This window comes from Neophocaena asiaeorientalis, unplaced genomic scaffold (assembly GCF_003031525.2).
Source record: "Neophocaena asiaeorientalis asiaeorientalis breed wild unplaced genomic scaffold, Neophocaena_asiaeorientalis_V1.1 scaffold327, whole genome shotgun sequence".
Lineage (NCBI taxonomy): Eukaryota > Metazoa > Chordata > Mammalia > Artiodactyla > Phocoenidae > Neophocaena > Neophocaena asiaeorientalis.
In genome coordinates, this window is record NW_020174560.1 from 5,876,096 (window position 1) to 5,898,036 (window position 21,941).

The 21,941-nt window shown below is 36.0% G+C and overlaps 2 protein-coding genes and 1 pseudogene across 5 annotated transcripts in view; 2 read left to right on the forward strand and 1 right to left on the reverse strand.

The window, feature by feature from the left end:
• Positions 1–5,931, forward strand: part of INTS2 (integrator complex subunit 2) — a 50,604-nt gene extending 44,673 nt beyond the window's left edge. For all 4 annotated transcript variants that reach the window (XM_024757617.1, XM_024757616.1, XM_024757619.1 and 1 more), the window contains exons 20-25: positions 122–320; positions 2,396–2,647; positions 3,009–3,116; positions 3,249–3,354; positions 4,334–4,510; positions 4,614–5,931. In XM_024757617.1, coding sequence (XP_024613385.1) covers positions 122–320; positions 2,396–2,647; positions 3,009–3,116; positions 3,249–3,354; positions 4,334–4,510; positions 4,614–4,783 — 1,012 coding nt within the window. In that variant the 3' untranslated portion in view covers positions 4,784–5,931. The remainder of the gene's footprint in view (positions 1–121; positions 321–2,395; positions 2,648–3,008; positions 3,117–3,248; positions 3,355–4,333; positions 4,511–4,613) is intronic.
• Positions 5,932–8,435: 2,504 nt separating this feature from the next.
• Positions 8,436–21,941, forward strand: part of BRIP1 (BRCA1 interacting DNA helicase 1) — a 191,075-nt gene continuing 177,569 nt past the window's right edge. Inside the window, exons 1-5 of the mRNA XM_024757679.1 lie at positions 8,436–8,504; positions 10,092–10,214; positions 11,880–11,991; positions 13,847–14,020; positions 21,597–21,724. Of these exons, the coding sequence (XP_024613447.1) occupies positions 10,119–10,214; positions 11,880–11,991; positions 13,847–14,020; positions 21,597–21,724 (510 nt within the window). The 5' untranslated portion in view covers positions 8,436–8,504; positions 10,092–10,118. The remainder of the gene's footprint in view (positions 8,505–10,091; positions 10,215–11,879; positions 11,992–13,846; positions 14,021–21,596; positions 21,725–21,941) is intronic.
• On the reverse strand, positions 10,979–11,369 carry LOC112408027 (cytochrome c oxidase subunit 7C, mitochondrial pseudogene; annotated as a pseudogene).

A 21,941-nucleotide genomic window follows, 5' to 3' on the forward strand; every position in this document is an offset into this window, starting at 1 on the left:
CTCTTCTAATGTTTTCAGGTACTGTTCAGGTTTTTCTAATTATTCAAATTGATTGACCATGTTCTGACTAATTTATAAATTTATATTTTTTCTCACATATTTTTCTTCTTTCTGTGTTTAGATGCCCCCCACTGATGGATATTACTCTACATATGTTGAATGGATATCTTCTGGCATCCAAAGCCTACCTTAGTGCTCATCTGAAGGAAACAGCAGAGCAAGATAGGCTTTCTCAGAATAATACAATAGGTTTAGTTGGACAGACTGATGGCCCAGAAGTTACCAGAGAGGAATTGAAAAATGCATTACTGGCTGCTCAGGTGATAAAGTAAAATTAATCAAAAAGGCCAAGGGCTTTCCTGTTAATATAATCATTTAAATAGATGGCCTTCTATATAAAATGGTGACATATTATACATTCCTTTTATTACAGAAGGTGTATTATAATGGTGTTACCTTTGCTTCTGAATTATTAAAATCAGGAATAATTTTCATGGTTTTATTTAATAGCCATTTTAGTGAGATTTATATTTTAACAAAATATAAGACTTTTGTTTCTTAAAATCAAATGGTGGAAAAAAAATCAAATGGTGGAGACAGACAAGAAGTGTGTGTGTGTGTGTGTGTGTGTGTGTGTGTGTGTGTGTGTGATAAAATAAAATGTCAGGCAGTGATAAATACTATAACAACACAAGTAGTTAAAGTTTGTATTTAGAAAAGTTTTATAACAATATAGAATTTACTGCAGCCTTAGGTAGTAATTTTGGACTAATGCAGGACATGCGAGATGATTGCATGTTAAGCAGTTTGAGGTCTTCAAAGTAGAAATGTTTTCTTAGTTTGAAATATATTTTCTGAAATCTTTTCATTGGCAATAAGGGGAATTAGAGTAATAATATAGGTCCACAATCCCTTATCTGTAATACAGAAATCCAAAAAGCTATGAAAACTGAGGCATTTTTTTTGGTAATTCAGTTGGCAGAAAAACCTGACCTGATATGACCTTGTTTGTGTCAAAACTTGACCTGAATTGATGTGAAGCTATTTATGGCCTTTATCCCACTTAATATGAATGTTGGTATGTTTTGTTGCAGAAATATTAATACATTTGATTACAATGTACTGCCTTAGTCTCTGCTGGAGATGTTATATAATATTACAGAAAAAAAAAATCTTGAGTTCTAAAATAAATCTGACCCTCAGAGTTTCAGATAAGGGATTGAGGATGGTAATAGCTACCATTTATATAATGCTTATTATATGGTGGGTGCTATTCTGAGTTTTTTATGTATATTAACTCATTTACTCTTTACAACCAACCTATGAGGTATGGAGTATTATCTCCATTTTTACAGATTAGGAAAACGAGATCCAGAGAGGTTAAGTGACTTGCTCAAGGTTATACATTTAGTAAGTGGGGAAGCTGGGATTCAAGCTTGGGGAGGCTGGCTCCAGAGTCTATAAAAAAAACAAACAAACATAAAACAGTAACAACCCAAAACCCGTCAAGAATGATTATAAAGTTTACTTTATAAATGATTATAATGTAAGGCTAACCTTAGTTTATAATTAAGTTATTAAACAGGTAGATGGAGTAATTGTTTTCTTCTATCCCAGGCAGTGGCAGTCTTTCAGAGATGCATGTTATGTATTCATTTTCTTTTTCCTTCTTCCTGCTAGATGCAAGTGATTATAGCTCTCCTTTATAGGCAGGGGCATTAAGTAGATCACCCCTCAAGAAACTACTTTTCTATGAAATGGCACTCAAGCTTGTAGACTGAGCAATAATGAGTTGTACAGTTGGAATGGATGGTAAGGCAGAATCTTTCCAGAGCCTTAAAGAGCCTATCTTCAAATTAAAAGGAAAAAGAGTTTTGGGGAGTGGCTTTTAGGCATTAATTATTAACCACCATCTTCAGAGGTGAGAAAAAGAGGGGAATACAAGATAGGATCCTGGGAGAAGTAGGAATTTAAGAGGAAGGAAAGGAGATTCCAGTAGAAGTCATTTTTTGCCCTAGGGCCTGTTTTGGATGACACCAAATTCGAATACTCTTGTAGTAGATGTTCTTAAACTCGAGTTCATGTATCTGCCTTAGAGGTGTGTGACCACTCTGAAATTATGCCATATGTTGCTGTGTTTATATACGTTAATTTTTATGCTGAGAGGGTATACAGTTTTCTTCAGATTCTTAAAAGGGTTCATGGCCCTGAAAAAGATGAGAACCACTGGCCTATAGGTTGTTCACTTTTTCTCTTAGAAGTACCTCTTTGCTTTTTGTTCTTAAAGAAACAGTTATTTTTATCACATGTGTTCATGTGAAAACAAAATCATATTTGGTTTTCAAACAAACTTCTCAGAAACTTCTTAAATTCACTGTGTTTTATTTGCTTGTAGGATAGTGCAGCTGTCCAGATTCTCTTGGAGATTTGCTTACCTACTGAAGATGAGAAGGCAAAGCGTGTCAATCCAGACAGCTTGCTAAGGAATGTTCAAAGCGTTATTACTGCCAGCACTCCAACTAAGGGAATGGAGGAAGGAGAAGACAATTTGCTCTGTAACCTTCGAGAAGTTCAGTGCCTTATCTGTTGTCTGTTGCACCAAATGTACATTGCGGATCCCAACATTGCTAAGCTTGTTCACTTTCAGGTCTGGTTTCAAAGAATGATTCTTTATGGTTGAACTTTATTTTGGGCGTAGTTTTGAAGTACTAAATTAATAGGAATCATTTAGAAACTGGAGGTCACACAAATGATCCTTTGCAATGATCCTTTGCAATATGGAGAAAAATCCAGATTTTTAAAATTTGATTTCAGCCTAATAAAGTGTTCATATAATTTATTTGTATTTTAGTGCATCAGAGAGGTGAAATGCCAGGAAACATGTAGGGCATTGTAGCCTTCTGAGCAAGTGTTACATAAAGGAAGTGAAACCTTCCTTTATATTTTTATCTGTATTTGACTTGCAGCTATTTTATTTCTAACTTTTCCCCCCTTTCTTGTTGAGATAGGGTTATCCATGTGAACTTTTGCCTCTGACAGTCGCAGGTATTCCATCTATGCACATCTGTCTGGATTTCATACCTGAGCTTATTGCACAGCCAGAACTTGAAAAACAGGTAATGAGCATTTTGGAACTTTAGGAGAATTTTGATTTCCCTCTAATCTTATAGTTATATAAAACATTTTACAGTTTTTAATACTTAAAGACCTTCTTCAGAAACATGTAATATTTGGATTTTGTGTTACAGATATTTGCTATCCAGTTGCTTTCTCACTTGTGTATCCAGTATGCATTACCAAAGTCACTCAGTGTGGCTCGCTTAGCTGTCAATGTCATGGGAACTCTGCTAACAGGTGTGTAGCCAACCGACATCAATAACAAAAATTTCTAACATAAAGTAGTACATATTTTTTCTGACTTTAGTGACACCATTTTTTCTGTGTCACTAATAGTTATGCCACCTTTTGAATTAGTTTTGAAAATTTTCCTATGACAAATGGGATGTATAGTGTAGAGGAGATAAGTAGGTAGGCAAATTGTATCTTTCATTTTTGTGAATGACTGTATATAGATTTATAGTAAATATACTAAGCATTCCACATTTTACAAATGGAAATCAAATCTACCTTCTGAATATAATTATGTCAATAGAAAACAAGTTACAATCTATTACAAATGCTTAGAATTCCAGAAAAATATAATCATCTGTATAAATAAGAGATAAATATATAAGTTGTTTCCTTAAGTTCTAAAACCTACCCTAACATTTTAACCACCTTCTAGGTTGTTAAGTAAAATGGTATGAAAATAAACTAAAAGATATGAACTATAATTCAACCTTTAAAAGTTATGGCTTAGTCAATTTCATATTCTTTCTCAGTGCTCCCATAATAATCTATTCATTTATCTTTCCATCGTATTCACTTCATGTTATAATTATTTGCAGTGGTTAAGATCTTACACTGCCTGAGTTCTATCCCAACTCCACTGCTAACTGGAGTTGAAGAAGCTTCTTAATCTCTCTAAGGTTTATTTAAGAGTTTCCTCATATATTAAATAGTATCATAGAAATACTTTTTTCATTCATAAGATTGTGAGAATTAAATGAAACAATGCATGCAGTGCACCTATCACAGTGTTTGGACATAAGCATGTATGTGTTGGATGATGGCTGACTACTAGATTATGAGCTCCCTGAAGGCAGGGGCTGGCCGTGTCTTAGAAAACTTAGTATCCTCAGCACAGAGCATGGTGCTTAGTATATTGTATAGGTCATGTATGTTGAATTTGTATCTGTAAAATGAAAATTTCTGTTTTATTTCTTTCTAACAGTTTTAACACAGGCCAAGCGATATGCTTTTTTCATGCCAACTCTGCCAAGTTTGGTCTCTTTTTGTCGAGCATTTCCTCCACTGTATGAGGATATTATGTCTTTGTTGATCCAAATAGGGCAAGTCTGTGCCTCTGATGTTGCCACTCAGACAAGAGACATCGATCCGATTATTACGCGTAAGTAGTAACTTATTTTCAAGAGTTGTTTTAATATCTCAAACAGAAAGGCCCAAATCCTTTCCAGATTTCTTGCCTTATTTATTTTTCCTTATGTTTTTAGGCCTTCAACAAATAAAGGAGAAACCAAGTGGATGGTCTGGAATCTGTAAAGATCCATCTTACAAAAATGGACCTAGCGACACTGGAAGCATGGATCCTGATGTACAGCTCTGTCATTGTATTGAAAGCACAATAATTGAAATAATAAACATGAGTGTTAGTGGAATTTAAAAAAAAACAAAAACAAAAAAACCTTAAAACAAAAAAATGAAGCTGTTTTGCTGCATATACCCAACATGAATTTGCATCTTATAACAACTGAACTGAATGGGAACAGTAACGTCTTGGAATCACTAAAACGATTCAATTCAACATGAATACAATTTAGAACTCTCTTGAGAATTATGCTTGCTTGTATTTGATTGGCAGTTCTTTGGATCTACTTTGCTGGTATGTTTTTTGTAGCAGCTGAGCTTTTTCTGTTGGGAGCACATTTAAGAAACTCATTACTGGAAAGTAAATATGGCCTTGTATTAAGCTTTTGAAGTGAAGAAAAACTGCCATGCCTTTGATTTAATTTCTTATAAAAATAAGTCTGTGGGTAGCCCTAGTATTTACCTGTCAGCTAGTAACAGAGTATATCGATGCAATGATGAGAGGGAGAAAAAGGGAAGGGAGAATTCAGGAAAAATTAGGAGTTTAGATACCCAAATAGAAACCTCTAAAACTTGCAATGCAAGTAAGAGTAATGCAAGATGGAATTCCTTTTCTCAAGAAATAGTATTGAGAAGGCTTTAAAAAAGGCAAATAGCTTTTTGTGAATGATTTTCGTGGAATTACAGATGAGGATTTTAAGATTTTACATATTTGCTTCAATTTTTACTAATATATGAAGCCATATGTTTAAAGAGATACTTGAATAATTTGGAATTTTAAGATACTGGTTTAAAAGTGTTTACAGAAACATCTTTGTGCAGAGAAGAACCTGAAAGGATGTCTCATTTAGTTTTTTTAAAGTTTATTTTTATAATGGTCAGAGGGGGGAATACTTTGGTATCTAAAGTTTAGAGCAATAAAACCCACTGGATTAAAGAGTTCTTGGTTTGTCATTAGGATTATAATTCACATCATAATTCTAGATTTTGAAGAACAAAAATATATACAGTGTTTGGACCACAGGAAAAATTAAAAAGGGGAAAATACTGTGTTGTGGAAGGATTTTGCAGTCCTCTTTTAGGAATGTCCATCGATTAGGTAGATGCATTCAGATAACCCATAATCCTCATTTTTTTTCTTTTTTTTTTTTTTTTTTGCGGTACGCGGGCCTCTCACTGTTGTGGCCTCTCCCGTTGCGGAGCACAGGGTCCGGACGCGCAGGCTCAGCGGCCATGGCTCACGGGCCCAGCCGCTCCGCGGCATGTGGGATCTTCCCGGACTGGGGCACGAACCTGTGTCCCCTGCATCGGCAGGCGGACTCTCAACCACTGCGCCACCAGGGAAGCCCCTCATTTTTATTCTTAATGAAGTATCCAGTGTAGAAGTTACTTCTCTTTGCTTTCTGAGATATACCTGAATGAACCCCCCCCTTCCCACCCACCTTGAAACAGACCTCTTCACTTATAAAAGAAATAAGCCAGGCTAGTAAGAAAGTGTGGTTTTTAAGAAAAAAAATTTAATTTCAGCCTTTTCACTAGCAAATAGTCACATCTTATTTTCCTTCTGTGTAAAATGGGATTACTGCTGGCCCTACCTCATAAGGGTATAAGAACTAATTTGTATCTGTTTCCAATCATGAAGTGCACAGTATCATTGATGAGAGTATTTATAACTTTTATTAGATGCTTAAAGTTCAATTAAGTAATTTTGATGCAAAAAATAAAAGCGTACACTTAAACTATAAGAATTTTCATATTTTTGAACAAGGCAGTTTTGTAGTCTTTTAAAATTAAGTACAACTGCTCCTGTTTTGTTTTGTTTAAACTGAGGCTTTGGAATATCTTGTGTGAGTAGGTAACCTCTAGGAATTCAGAAAAGGTTTTCTAACTAAATGCTGTGCACATTCCTGGATCAATTTTCAAAAACTGGTCAAACCTGCTGTGTTAAAATAATAACATATGCTGTTTTTCATCACGTTTGTTGATGATGTAAATAAAATGTGTAAATATATTAGTAAATGTTAATATTCATGTATTTTAAGTTAAGGTTATAACATTTGTCACAATGTGATTTTTTTTTTTATTCAAGTGAAAAACAGATGTGTGCAGCTATTTTGAATATTGGTTTATAAACATTCATATTCTTTATCAAATGAACTTGTAGTTTTTTGTGTTTCATTTCACCACTGTTAACCTGAAAGGAACAGTTCAAGGGACTGGAATCCAGGACTGTCTGGCTCCAGAAACTATGTGTATCCCTTTTTGTTACGCTACATACATCAAAAGGCAATACAAGGTGAGAGTCAGTTGAGAGCCTTAGGAATTCAGGAGAGGAAAATCAGAGTAGTTACCCTGGAGCAGTTACTTAAAAGATTTTGATATTTTAAAAAAATTGTAAAAGCAGAATAATAATTTGAAGGTATTTTTAAGGATTTATTTTTATAAATTATCTTCCATAGCACTGTCTTACCAGTATTTTTTTTGTACTTTCCCTTCATCTTTGCTTATGCATATGTATTTTCACATAATGGAATTCCATAATACCCAGTTTGGCATCTGCTTTTTTTTCATTTAACTTTATATGGAAAATTTTTGCAAGTTGTTTGGTTTTTATAATTATTTTATTGGCTCCAGAATGACTGAATTGATATAACCATCTCCCTATTACTACTAGACTGGGAAGTTAATGATTTTTTTCCGAACAGAATGGGCACTATTATCAACTGAGGTACTACTACTTTTTCTTTTAGATTACTTGTTTAGGGTAAATTTCTGAGCCTGAGATTACTAAATTAAAGGGTAGAATTTATTTTTATGATTGTACGTTTTGTCATTTTGGGAAGATATAGTAAAACAAAGTGAGGCAAACAAATCAACTCGCCTTTTGCTGCTCCGACCTGCAAGCAAATCTCTGTCCCAAACTGGTTTCTCGGGATGTAAGAAACTGTCTCAGGTTTTGCTTTTGGGGGGCACTAGTATTTGAGCCAAGTTTAGGCTGGAGTTTAAAAAAAAACAACAGTTTCGCGACATCATGGTTAACTCCGTACCTTTGAAGAAACTGAAGTGTACCTGGCAAATAATAAATTGGTCTTAGGAGGGACAGAAGGCTGACAAGCCTTAAAGGAGGTACTGGAGACCTCGAGAGCGTTTCTCTGGTTGAACGTGGTATCTGAGAAAGCCTTGACTATCAGGAGATTCTGTAGCCAGCTGTCATCGAACCTTTTCGCCTAATTTGGCTCAGCAGTCTGGCAATTCCCTCCTGGGTCTTTTTGATACTCTGGCTTCCGGAAAGTTCGGAAGTTTGAATCGGGTGCCCCTGAGGAATGCTGAGAGAACTCGGCGCGGCTTAACGGTGTTTCCTCTTCGTTGGTCTACAGACCTTAAATGTGAGACTTAAGAGTTTCCAAGAAAACTGAGGCACGGATTAAATCACCAGTTTCAAAAAGTCCAACGGAGAACGCTGTTTTACTTTAAATCCCTGGGCTCTGCGGAAGTCCATCACTCTCGAGGCAATCGCCTTCCGGTGCCGCCAAGTAGCTTGGGCCCTTTCTTACTGAGGGGGCTTCCGTTGGGTGCCAGAGCGCCCCCTGACCTCGAGCCGGGATTGGTTGCTTGGTTTCTCGTCTTGGCGGGTGATTGGTTGTCTGAGCTCGCCCGGTGATTGGTGCTGGGAGTCGAGGGGGGTGGGAGGCGGGAATTCGTCTGCGCGAGTGTTGTGGAAGTGACTGATGAGAGCTGAAGGGCGGAAAAGGTAAAGCGGCCGCAAGCCCGCGACCGGGCCCGGGAGTCGCAGCCAGGTGAGGAAGAGGGGCTAGGACCTTTCTTCTCTACCAGGGCTCCGCTGTGGTTGCTCGCAGTTTTCAGCTTCCTTTTCTCCCGTGAGTGGGAGTGCAGTAGGCGTTGTTTGGGTTTTCCTCAGGGCGGGCAAGTCTGTCTGGCGGGAAGGGCGCGAAGTCGGCCAGGAGAGTGCCTTCTGCTTTCGTCCACCCGCTTTGCAGACCCGTCGGTTGACTGGATCACCAGGGCCTCGGGGGTTCCAGCTTGCCGAGGGAGGAGGGAATGTGAGGAAGAAAACCTGGGGAGCGGGGAGACTGCAGCTTACCTCCTTGGAACAGAGGCCTGTTATTAGCCCAGGGCCCCGCGTTACCTCGGGGCAGGAGGGGGCGACGGCGGGAGCCTGATCTTGGTTTGTCCTTTATTCAGTGTGTGGGGAAGCTTCCCCATTTTGAGATGAGTGTAGCCGCAACTGGGGCGCGGGGGGGGTCGATTGGTTTCTAGGTTATATCTGAGTTACTAGGCCAGCCTTGAGCTGTTGGTTTAGATTTAGGGGTGAGATTCCACCAAATTTCATCCTCAGAGCTTCACAGAAACACAAAATGTTAGAACTGGAAAAGACCTTAGAATAGTGGTTCTTAACTTCTTTGGGAACACGTAAGCTTTGGTGATGGTTGTTATTGGCTTCATCATCTGTTGAGTTGGTATTTTAACCATCTCTCCATCCCCAGATCGAATTTACCTTTTTATCACCATTGCAAATAATTTTTCAGTTGATAGCGGTGTATGTCATTTTCCCTCAGTTTTCAGTTATTTCCTTAGGATATATTTTTGGGTATGAGAAATCTTTGGACTTTCTCTCTAGAAAAATGCAGTCATACACAGAAATTTCTGCATGCAGTATCAAGAGATCACAGTCTTTCAGTTACATCTGTGGATCCTAGGTTAAGAAAAGGTGGTTTACAAGAGGTGGGGATTAAAGTAGATCACTTCCTCTGTATCAGATGCTGGAGTTGAGGCACATTCTGTACATTACCTTATTTAATTCTTAAGTCAGTGCCTGGCTAATTTTCATAAAAACCCTATCAGGTGGATATCTCTATTTCACAGATGAAGAAACAGGCTCTGTGAGATTCACAGTGGAATTCAAATTTAGGCTTGCCTTACTTCAAAGTCCATCTTCCTTCCATTATACCCTACTGACCTTTAAGTAAGAATTATTGAGCACCTACCATGTGCCAAGGCGCTTTGTTCCTTACAACAATTTTTAAATTACGGATTTTTACAGATAAGGATCTCAGTCTAGAGAAGTGAAGAGACATGATCAGGGTAACATATCCGAGTTGTTGTCAGAACCTGATGTAGAACCTGCTTCCTAACTCCTGGTCCACAGCTTTGGCAGAATAAGGTTACAGATCCAGATTTGTTAGATTCCAAGACATGCTCTCAACCACTGTGATTTATAAGAGTAGGAAATCCTTTTACTTCCATTTGTTTTGTTTATACATTTATTAATTCCAATTTTTGTTTCTAGACTTCTGTCCTAGTCTTAGGTATCTGTTTTTCTTTGAATGGCTTTGTTTCAGTATTGACTTTGATTTCTGTTGCAGTTAGGAATCTGAAGTAAACAGTAAAACATGATGTCTTCAGTATGTTCTGAGTATACAATTGGTGGGGTGAAGATTAACTTTCCTTGTAAAGCTTATCCATCACAGCTTGCTATGATGAATTCTGTAAGTATTGTTCAGCAGTTATTTTAAGTCTTTATTAAGAGACAGATGCTTATAATTCATAACATACATTGAGTCTGTGACTACATTTTCTCAGATAGTAAATGGATTGAAAATATTTGCTGGGTTCATTGAAGAACATCTAACCTTTGGAAAAATAATACTGATTGCTGCTAAACTGTATATGTCTATGATTAGGAGGTAAAGGAGAACATCCTGAAAAATGTTCTCAGCTCATTTAGAACTTCTGTTTACTTTACTGAATTACTTTGAAATAGAAAGTATTTACTATCTTTTACACAGACTACTATACTTTGCACCATAATTTTTTTGAGATATTTCAATCATATAGAAAATTAATATACAAACTTGAGTAAACCAACTTACCAGCTTTGTTAAATCTTAATATTTTGCCTTATTTACTTTATACCTTGTTTATGAGTAACAAGATAACTAATATCCTGAATTTGTTATTTTTCTTTCCTAGCCATGTTTTTATACTTTTATTGCATATGTATGTATCCATAAACAATATAGTGTATACTTTACGTTTTTATAACTTTGCACAATGATATGATATTATACTTATCTTTCTGGAGAACTTGATTTTTTTTTTTTACTTAATATTCTAATTCTTATTATTTTTTAAGGATTTATGCCATAAGTTTTTTTATAGACGTACCTAGTATGTTGAGTTCAAGAGTTGGATCCTTTTTTCAGAGAGATTGCACCTCTTAAAATGCTCCTCTTCATATTTGTTTCATGGATTATTTTTTGAGCAGTTGGTGTCTTACTATAAAAAAGGAGAAACAAATCCAGATCAGAAGTACAAAGTCATTGTAACTAGTAATCGCCCCTTGTTTTCCACTGAAAATGGTAAATTCTTCCCTGGACCCTCTTCATAGTGGCTCCTATGGACCACAGAGGTTGTGAACCTCCAGATGCTCTGTCCCAGCGTAGTGCTGTTGGAAGCCTGTGGAAGGCGCAGAGACTGAAGGCGGAAGAAATGGCAGCAGCACACCAAGTGCTCCTTTCCTCACGACCTTGTTCCCTTGTCTAACATTATTTTTAAGATGTAGCCCTATTGATTGATAACTCATTTTCATTGCTGTATGGTACTCCATTGTATGAATATACCAGAATTTTATATTTGCCCATTTTCCTCTTGATAGACATTTGGGTTGTTTACATTATTTTGCAATTATAAACAGTGCTGCTATGAACTTTCTTATACATGTTTCCTTGTGTTCCTGTGGGAAAGGTTTTGGGTGTTTACATAGGACTGGATTGCTGGAGTTCAGTATCTTTAACTTTACTAGAAATTGATAATTTCTATACAGAGTGTTTGTAACACTCCCACCAACAGTATCCCCCATTAAGTTTTCATCAAAGATATTAGTGTATTCTAGTTTTACAGAAATGATGGTGCTTGCATAAGTAAGGCACAAATTGCTTTTCATTTCTTTTGTGCTTGATATGGTTTAAATCTAACAGAATTTTAGGGAGAGATACAAAGGAATAAAGTCTAGATTTAACTAAATTCTTGTTCTCCTTTCTGCTATTGCTCTGTTCCCTGAAGTGCATGCAACTTTACTTCTTCTTGTTGTATGGAGAGAGACTTTAATGAGATAAGTTGTTGATTTTTTAAAATTGTTTTTGTGTCCATAGATTGTCAGAGGATTAAATAGTAAGCAGCATTGTTTGTTGGAGAGCCCCACAGGGAGTGGGAAAAGCTTAGCCTTACTTTGCTCTGCTTTAGCGTGGCAGCAATCTCTTAGTGGTAAGTAGTCGGTTGATGTCTTCAGGTTGCTTATTGGGACCTGAAAAAAAAATTTAATGAAGTACTTTTTACCCAGAATGATTCAGCCATGTTCTAGCTAATTTAAATATTCTCTTTTAAGATATTTCTTTATAATCAGTTATATATCTTCCAAAAGAGTTTCAATGTAGCAAAATATGTTCAGTTAATCCTAAAATAATTTTGAACATAAGATAGTCCTTTATTTGATGATTCAGCATGTATATAAGAATCTAGGATTTTATTTTTATTATTTTTCATAAGAATGATTATGAAAATAATTAGATGATAATTTTTATATAAAAGTTGCAAGAGATGGGGCTGTCATGATTATATAGCATATCAATACAAATAATTGCTTTTTTTGAGTAAATCCTTTAATATTGCTGCTTATCTCACAACATTAGAAAATGGAATACATAAGAAAAATTCTAGTTGACCTTTCTACTTGTTTGGATGCCAGATAAGCAGAAGTTTATTGTAATATTCTTGTTATTAATTCATATTATTTCCCATAGCTTTATTGGCTAGCAAATGTCTAGTTACTTTTGTGAAAGACTGTTTAATATACATAATGAATCTGAAATACAATATTGGTCACATTTTAGTTACATAATTAGATGGCTCTGTCCTAAAGTATTAGGAGATTTTAAAGTTAACCATGGGTGTATATGTGTATGTATGTATGTGTGTATATATATGTACACACATATATATGTTTTTTGAAAAGAAATAGTTGTGTTACTGGTAAGACTATTAAAAATAAAGAGTAGGGGCTTCCCTGGTGGCGCAGTGGTTGAGAGCCCGCCTGCCGATGCAGGGGACATGGGTTCGTGCCCCGGTCCGGGAAGATCCCACATGCCGCGGAGCGGCTGGGCCCACGAGCTATGGCCGCTGAGCCTGCGCGTCCGGAGCCTGTGCCCCGCAACGGGAGAGGCCCCAACAGTGAGAGGCCCGCATACCGCAAAAAAAAAAAATAAAATAATAAAGAGTAAATATTTTGTAAGCTTTTGGTTGTCCATTTTGTTTCTTACTGATGTTTATCTTTGGGGAAAATGAGATTATCTGTTAATAAATTTTTAGTGGGAGACTCTGGAAAATAAAATTAGTAGTATTTATGTAGTGCAGATGGGAAAATAATGTCAGTACTGTTTATAGAAAATAAAATAAATTATTCAGCTTTTATATATCTATGAATTGTATATTTATACGATGTAGGCACACGAAGAACTATTACAATTTTGTATTATATTTAAGTATTGAAAATTACCTGTTTAATTTGAATATTGACTTTAAAATGTATTTTGATACATGTATCAGAAATGATATCACGAAACATGTTTTTTGAAATAGAAGTATAATGTGGGAATAATTTAACGTTATGTGTTTACATTATTATTTTATATTGAACTTTCAGATTTTTCATTTAGGGAAATAGCAGTAATTAAGAGTATAAATAATTAAGAATATACTTCAGGTATACTTGGTATTTTAATATATCTCAATATAAATGAATACTCGAGTGGTTGTGCCTCTGTTACATTATTAATCTTTGACTGTTATTAGATTATTGTAAATCATGTAAATTGTTGATAACTTCTCTATAAATGTTTCTGGCATAAGTGTTTCTCACCTGTCCTAATTTGATGCTGCAGGATGGGTGACCAACTTGTCCAGATTTGCCAGGTACTTTCCTGGTTTTAGAACTGAAATTCTGAATCCTGGGAAACCTCCCAATCCTGGGCAAAAAATAAGGTGGTTGCACACCCTAGCTGAAGAGGAAGATTAATGTTTTTTTAATTAGAAATATTATAAATAGAGGTTATTTCATTTTTAGGGAAGCCAGTGAACGAAGGCTTAAGTAAAAAAGCTGAAGTACCATTGTCGTGTTGTTGTACATGCCATTCAAAGAATTTTACAAACAATGATGTGAACCAGGGAACTTCACATCATTTCAACAGTCCAAGTATACCAACTTCTGAAAGAAATGGCACTTTGTCAACTTGTCAAGGTAGTTTATATTTTGTCTGGGTCTTTTGGTATCTGTAATAGGGGTCTTAATTATTGCTGTTATGAGACCTAATGTAGATAAATTTGGTTAGCATAATTGGTTATGTATTTCCACCTAATTTCTCTGGAATTATTTTTAATAATGCATAGAGTGGTCAGAAATCCTTGGAATATTTTATTCTTGGCCTCACTTTTAACTGATTCAGACATCTTGCTAGTTTAAATCATTTTTGAGGAAGCAAGGCAAAATAACTGATATTCAGAAATTGATGTTATTTGTAAGCAGTATTAATTATATGTCAGAATTTTATAAAACATTTTGATTTGTATTGTAAGGCAAAATCTAATTAGCCTCATTCATTCTTGATAAGTTTGCCTAGACTTCCGAGACCAGTATCCTATATGAGAATGAGGTGTGTTTCAAATATGATCCTTAGATGTTCTTACTAGATTTATTTAAGAGAAATGTATTATCAATAACATAAGATTATTAATTTAAAGAATATTTCTTTTGCTTTGACTGTATGGAAAAGATTGACCATTACTTGCCTAAGCCAGAAACCTAGGAGACATCCTGTACACTTTGCTATTCCTTATTCCTCCATGCAAATCTCCACCTCCACTGGTAACTTCCCTAGTACAAACTACCACTTGTTCTTTAGACCGTGTAATAACTCCTTTCCTGCTTTCACTCATGCCATTCCTTAACTAATCACTGGCAGGGAGAAAAGAGGTTGCCATGACTGGCTTAAGTCTAAACAGTATCCACTTCCTAAAATCAAGGATCGAGTTGTCTTCCTCTAAAGCACATGACTGTGTGGAGGATGGTAGCTGCTTGAACCGAAGTGTGATTCTTTTAGGAATGAGGAAGAGGAAGTGGAGTAGATGCCGGAGACGTGACCAATAGTGTTGTCTACTCGGTTTTGACCCTTAACATTTTTGGCTTTCTTTCCGAACATTCTTTCAAAGGGTCATGCTTTCTGCTGCCTTCAGAGCCTTTGCTTGTGTTAGTGTCTCTTCTGAGGAAAATTTCATCTTCAACTTGTCCTGCTCTTCCTTTAGCTCTCAGCTTAGATATCACTTCTTTAAGGCAGCCATACTGATCTTTCCGTCACACTACATTTGGTTTCCCTATTATATTCTGTCATCTCACTGTGTACCTCTCCTTCATAGCACTTGTTACAATTTGTATTATCCACGTGTCTGTGTGCATCTTTTATTAATCTCTGCTTCCCCTAGCAGACTGTATACTCCATGAGGTCAGGAACAGTGTCAGTTTGCTCACCATTGCATACCTAGAAGTGCCTGGCATATAGTAGGAGCTAGATAAATATTTGTTGTATGAATGAATGGAATTGATTTTAAGCTAATTATTAATATAAGAACTCTTGGCTTATAATGTTTATGTACAACCTGTATTTTTTTTTAAAGACAGCTTTACTGAAACATTCTTGACGTAATAGACTCTATATATTTAAATGGTACATTTTGATAAGGTTCGACATAAGAGTATTTCCCTGAAACTTTCACTAACATCAAGATAGTGAATATATCCATCAGCTTCAAAAGTTTTCTCATGCCCCTTTATTATCCCTCCTTTCCACCATTTTATAATTTATCCTCCCCAAACAACCACTGAGTGTTTTCGGTCACTGTAGATTAGTTTGCATTTTCTAGAGTTTATATGAACGAAATAATACAGTTTGTATACTTATTTTGCCTAGCTTCTTTCACTTAACATAATTCTTTTAAAATTCATCCATGTTGTTGCATGTATCAACAGTTGCTTCTTTTTATTGCTGAGTAATATTCTAGTGTATGGATATACTGCAAATTGTTTATGCACCTGTTGATGTGTATTTGAGTTGTCTCTAGTTTCCGGTTGTTACAAATAAAGCTGCTGTGAACATTTGTGTATAAGTCATTGTTATGGACATGTGCTTTCACTTTTCTGGGTAAATACCTAGGAGTGTAATGACTGGATCACTTACATTTAACTTTAAGAAACTTCAAAACTGTTTCCCAAAGTAGTTATGCCATTTTACATTTCCACCAGCAGTGTATGAGAGTTCCCATTTCTCTGCATCCTTGCCAGCACTTGGTATGGTAAATCTTTTTAGCCATTCTAATAAGCTTATTATAGTGGTATCTTATTGTGGTTTTATTTTGCTTTTCCCTAATGACTTGTGATGTTGAGCATCTTTTCATGTGCTTATTAGCCATTTGTATATCTTCTCTGATGAAACGTCTGTTGAAATCTTTTGCCTGTTTATTGTTTTTTTCTTATTGTTAAGTTTGGGATTTCTTTATATATTCTTGAGTACAAGCTTCTTTTTTTAATCAAGTATAGTTTTAGGTTTTACTTTTAAGTCTAAGTAATTTTTGTATACGGTGTGAGATGTGGATCCAAGTTCGTTTATTTTGCATATAAATATCTAATTTTTCATCAACATTTATTGAAAAGGCTACCCTTTGTCTGCTGCATTGCCTTTGTGCCTTTGTAAAAAATCAGTTTTCAATAAACTTGAATTTTAATATAATTGTGAGTTAGAGTTGTTTAGAGTAGTCTCTTCAAGGATCTGATGGGGTAAATCTGGGTTGTATTCTGATGCTCTCTTTACATTTTTAAGTAAATTCTTTAAAAATATGACCTAAATACAGAAAAATGCACAAATTCTATGTGTATAGCTTGATGAATTTTCACAAAGTAAACACACTCGTGTAACTACCACTAGATGAAAAATAGGACATAGCTAACACCCCAGTGGCACTTCTCATGTTCTTTTCCTGTCACTATTCTCTCTCTCCACAGGTAGTAGCTATCTTCCCTCTGTCACCATTGATGAGTTTTGCTTCTTTATAGAAATGGAATTATATCTGTACTCTTGTGTCTGTCAGCTTTTGCTTAACATATTTCTCAGATTCATCTGTGTTGTATATAGCAGTAGTTCTTATTGCTGTATTTTATGGTACATAACAAATTATATACCATAATTTATTATTTCATTCTACAATTGTTAGACATTTGGGTGGTTTCTAATTTTGGTTATTAAAGCTATTATGAACATTCTTGTTCATTCTGGTACAGATAGGTAAACACTTTCTATTAGATATAGATCTAGGAATGGAATTGCTGGTCATAGTGTATGCATATGTTGAACTATAGTAGATACTGCCAACGTTTTCCAAAATGGTTGAACCAATTTATTCATCCCCCCCCCGCCCCGACTCTACATCTAGTAGTATATGGAAGTTACATTGTTCAGCATTCTTTTTTTTCTTAAATTTATTAATTTAATTTATGTTTCATTTTTGCCTGCGTTGGGTCTTTGTTGCTGCTCGCGGGCTTTCTCTAGTTGTGGCGAGTGGATACTACTCTTTGCTGCGGTGTGCGGGCTTCTCATTGTGGTGGCTTCTCTTGTTGTGGAGCACAGGCTGTAGGTGCGCAGGCTTCAGTAGTTGTGGCACGTGGGCTCTAGAGCGCAGGCTCAGTAGTTGTGGCACATGGGCTTAGTTGCTCCACGGCATGTGGGATCTTCCCGAACCAGGGCTCGAACCCGTGTCCCCTGCATTGGCAGGCAGATTCTTAACCACTGCACCACCAGGGAAGCCCCCAGCATTCTTGTTAGCACTTGATATTAAAGTCTTTTTAAGTTTTAGTCTTTATGGTGCCTGTGTGTTGTTCTCGTGAATTTTAATTGTTATCTCTGTGGTAACTAATGAGGTTGATAATTTTTTTTTTAATCTTTATTGGAGTATAATTGCTTCACAATACCATGTTAGTTTCTGTTGCACAATAAAGCGAATCAGCCATATGCATACACATGTCCCCATATCCCCTCCCTCTTGAGCCTCTCTCCCATCCTCCCTATCCCACCCCTCTAGGTCATTGCAAAGCACCAAGCCAGTCTCTCTGTGCTATGCTGCTGCTTCCCACCAGCCAACTGTTTTACATTCGGTAGTGTATGTATGTCGATGCTACTCTCACTTTGCCCCAGCTTTGCCCTCCCACCCCATGTCATCAAGTCCATTCTGTATGTCTACTTCTTTATTCCTGCCCTGCAACTAGGTTCATCAGTACCATTTTTTTTTTTTTTTTAGTTTCCATATACATGTGTTAGCATACAGTATTTGTTTTTCTCTTTCTGACTTACTTCACTCTGTATGACAGACTCTAGGTCCATCTACCTCACTACAAATAACTCCATTTCATTTCTTTTTATGGCTGAGTAATATTCCATTGTATATATGTGCCACATCTTCTTTATCCATTCATCTGTTGATGGATATTTAGGTTGGTTCCATGTCCTGGCTATTGTAAGTAGTGGAATTGCTGGGTCATATGGTAGTTCTACTTTTAGTTTTTTAAGGAATCTTCATGCTGTTTTCTATAGTAGTTGTATCAATTTACATTCCCACCAACAGTGTAGGAGGGTTCCCTTTTCACCACACCCTTTCCAGCATTTACTGTTTCTAGGTTTTTTGATAATGGCTATTCTGACCAGTGTGAGGTGATACCTCACTGTAGTTTTGATTTGCATTTCTCTGATAATTAGTGATGTTGAGCATCTTTTCATGTGCCTCTTGGCCATCTGTATGTCTTCCTTAGTGAAATGTCTATTTAGGTCTTCTGCCCATTTTTTTTACTGGATTGTTTGATTTTTGATATTGAGCTGCAAGAGCTGCTTGTATATTTTCAAGATTAATCCTCTGTCTGTTGTTTCATTTGCAAATGTTTTCTCCCATTCTGAAGATTGTCTTTTTGTCTTGTTTATGGTTTTCTTTGCTGTGCAAAAGCTTTTAAGTTTAATTAAGTCCCATTTGTTTATTTTTGTTTTTATTTCTGTTACTCTAAGAGGTGGGTCAAAAAAGATCTCGCTGTGGTTTATGTTAAAGAATGTGTTTCCTATGTTTTCCTTTAAAAGTTTTATAGTATCTGGTCTTACATTTAAGTCTTTAATTCATTTGGAGTTTAGTTTTGTGTATGGTGTTAGGAAGTGTTCTAATTTCATTCTTTGACATGTAGCTGTCCAGTTTTCCCAGCACCACTTATTGAAGAGGCTGTCTTTTCACTGTTGTATGTTCTTGCCTCCTTTGTCGTAAGTTAGGTGCCCATATGTGCATGGGTTTATCTCTGGGCATTCTATCCTGTACCATTGATCTATATTTCTGTTTTTGTGCCAGTACCATACTGTCTTGATATGTATGTCTACCATACTGTAGCTTTGTGGTATAGTTTGAAGTCGGGGAGGCTGATTCCTCAAACTCTGTTTTCTTTCTCAAGATTGCTTTGGCTATTGGGGGTCTTTTGTGTTTCCATACGAATTGTAAGATTTTTTTGTTCTAATTCTGTGAAGAATGCCATTTGTAGTTTGATAGGGATTGCATTGAATCTGTAGATTGATTTGGGTAGTATAGTCATTTTCACAATGTTGCTTCTTTCAAGCCAAGAACATGGTATATTTCTCCATCTGTTTATGTCATCTTTGATTTCTTTCATCAGTGTTTCATAGTTTTCTGAGTTCAAGTCTTTCGCCTCCTTATGCAGGTTTATTCCTAGGTATTTTTCTTTTTGTTGCAATGGTAAATGGGAGTGTTTCCTTAATTTCTCTTTCTGATTTTTAGTCATTGGTGTATAGGAATGCCAGAGATTCCTGTGCATTAATCTTGTATCCTGCAACCTTACCAAATTCGCTGATTAGTTCTAGTAGTTTTCTGGTGCCATCTTTAGGATTTTCTATGTGCAGTATCATGTCATCAGCAAATAGTGACAGTTTTGCTGCTTCTTTTGCAATTTGTATTCCTTCTATTTCTTTTTCTTCCCTGATTGCTGTGGCTAGGACTTTCAAACTATGTTCAATAAGAGTGACGAGAGTGACATCCTTGTCTTCTTCCTGATCCTAGTGGAAATGCTTTCAGTTTTTCACCATTGAGTGTGATGCTTCCTGTGTGTTTGTCATATTTTGTCTTTATTATGTTGAGGTAGGTTTCCTCTGTGCCCATTTTGTGGAGAGTTTTTATCATAAATGGATGTTGAATTTTGTAAAAAGCTTTTTCTGCATCTGTTGAGATGATCATATGGTTTTTAATTTGTTAATGTGGTGTATCACATTGATTGATTAGCATATACTGAAGAATCCTTGCATCCCTGGGATAAATTCCACTTGATTCTGGTGTATGATACTTTTAATGTGCTGTTGGATTCTGTTTGCTAGTATTTTGTTCAGGATTTTTGCATCTATGTTCATCAGTGATATTGGTCTATAATTTTCTTTTTGTGTAGACTTTTTGATGATGGCCATTTTGACTGGTGTGAGGTGATATCTCATTGTAGTTTTTCGTTGTTTTTTTTTTTTTTTCGCCACCCTGCATGGCTTGTGGGATTTTAATCCCCCGACCCGGGATTGAACCCAGGCCCTCAGCAGTGAGAGCGCAGAGTCCTAACCACTGGACCATCATTGTAGTTTTGATTTGCATTTCTCTAATAATTAGCGATGTTGAGCATCTTTTCATGTGCCTCTTGGCCATCTGTATGTCTTCTTTGGAGAAATGTCTGTTTAGGTCTTCAGCCCATTTTTTGATTGGGTTGTTTGTTTTTTTGATATTGAGCCGCGTGAGCTGTTTGTAAATTTTGGAAATTAATCCCTTTTTGGTTGCATCATTTGCAAATATTTTCTCCCATTCTGCAGGTTGTCTTTTCGTTTTGTTTATCGTCTCCTTTGCTGTGCAAAAGCTTTTGAGTTTAATTAGGTCCCTTTTTAAAAATTTTTTTAAATTTTTTTTCCTTTTTTTTTTTTTAACATCTTTATTGGGGTATACTTGCTTTACATTGTTGTGTTAGTTTCTGCTGTATAGCAAAGTGAATCAGCTATATGTATGCATATATCCCCATATCCCCTCCCTCTTGCATTTCCCTCCCACCCTCCCTGTCCCACCCCTCTAGGTGGTCACAAAGCACTGAGCTGATCTATGAGTCTGCTTCCCGCTAGCTATCTGTTTTACATTTGGTAGTGTACATCCATTTGTTTATTTTTGTTTTTATTTCCGTTACTCAGGGAGATGGATTGAAAAAGATACTTCTGCGATTTATGTCAGAGAGTGTTCTGCCTGTGTTTTCCTCTAAGAGTTTTATAGTATCCCGTCTTACATTTAGGTCTTTAATCCATTTTGAGTTTATTTTTGTGTATGGTGTTAAAGAATGTTCTCATTTCATTTTTTTACATGTAGCTGTCCAGTTTTCCCAGCACCATTTATAGACTTCCCTCTTGAAAGCATATTTCCAAAAATGTTTGCTGTGTCTTTGTTAAAGTATACTGAGCGGTAAATAAGTGCTCTTAAAGATGTTTAGCATTTCCTATTTTAAACTGTGTTATGAAGTTTATAGAAATAAGTCTTAACATCTTTTTTAAAGTTGAAGCATAGTTTATTTACAGTATTAATCTTAGTTTTGGGTGTACAGCATAGTGATTCAATATTTTTACAGATTAAAGTCTTACATCTTGATTTCAATTTTTTTCTAAAAATATTACCTAAATGTAAGTTATTTATACTGATTTTTTTATGACTTCTTATATAAGACTCTCCTGAAAAAACTACACTGGCTGCAAAGCTATCTGCTAAGAAACAGGCATCCAGGTACAGAGATGAAAATGATGATTTTCAAGTAGAGAAGAAAAGAATTCGACCCTTAGAAACTACACAGCAGGTAAACAGTTTATTGGCAGTGGAATAAACCCGTTAGTTGTAGCTGAACAAGGTAGTCAAGTATCAATCATTTTTCAGTGGCATCTGTAGAGATTATTTTGGGTAGTGTCAGATGTGAATTAAATGGTAAATTATTATAATTTCATTGTATAGAGTTACTCATTACAAAGGAGTTTATTATAGTAAATTATTCATAGTAGCATGTCATTAAAGTGAAA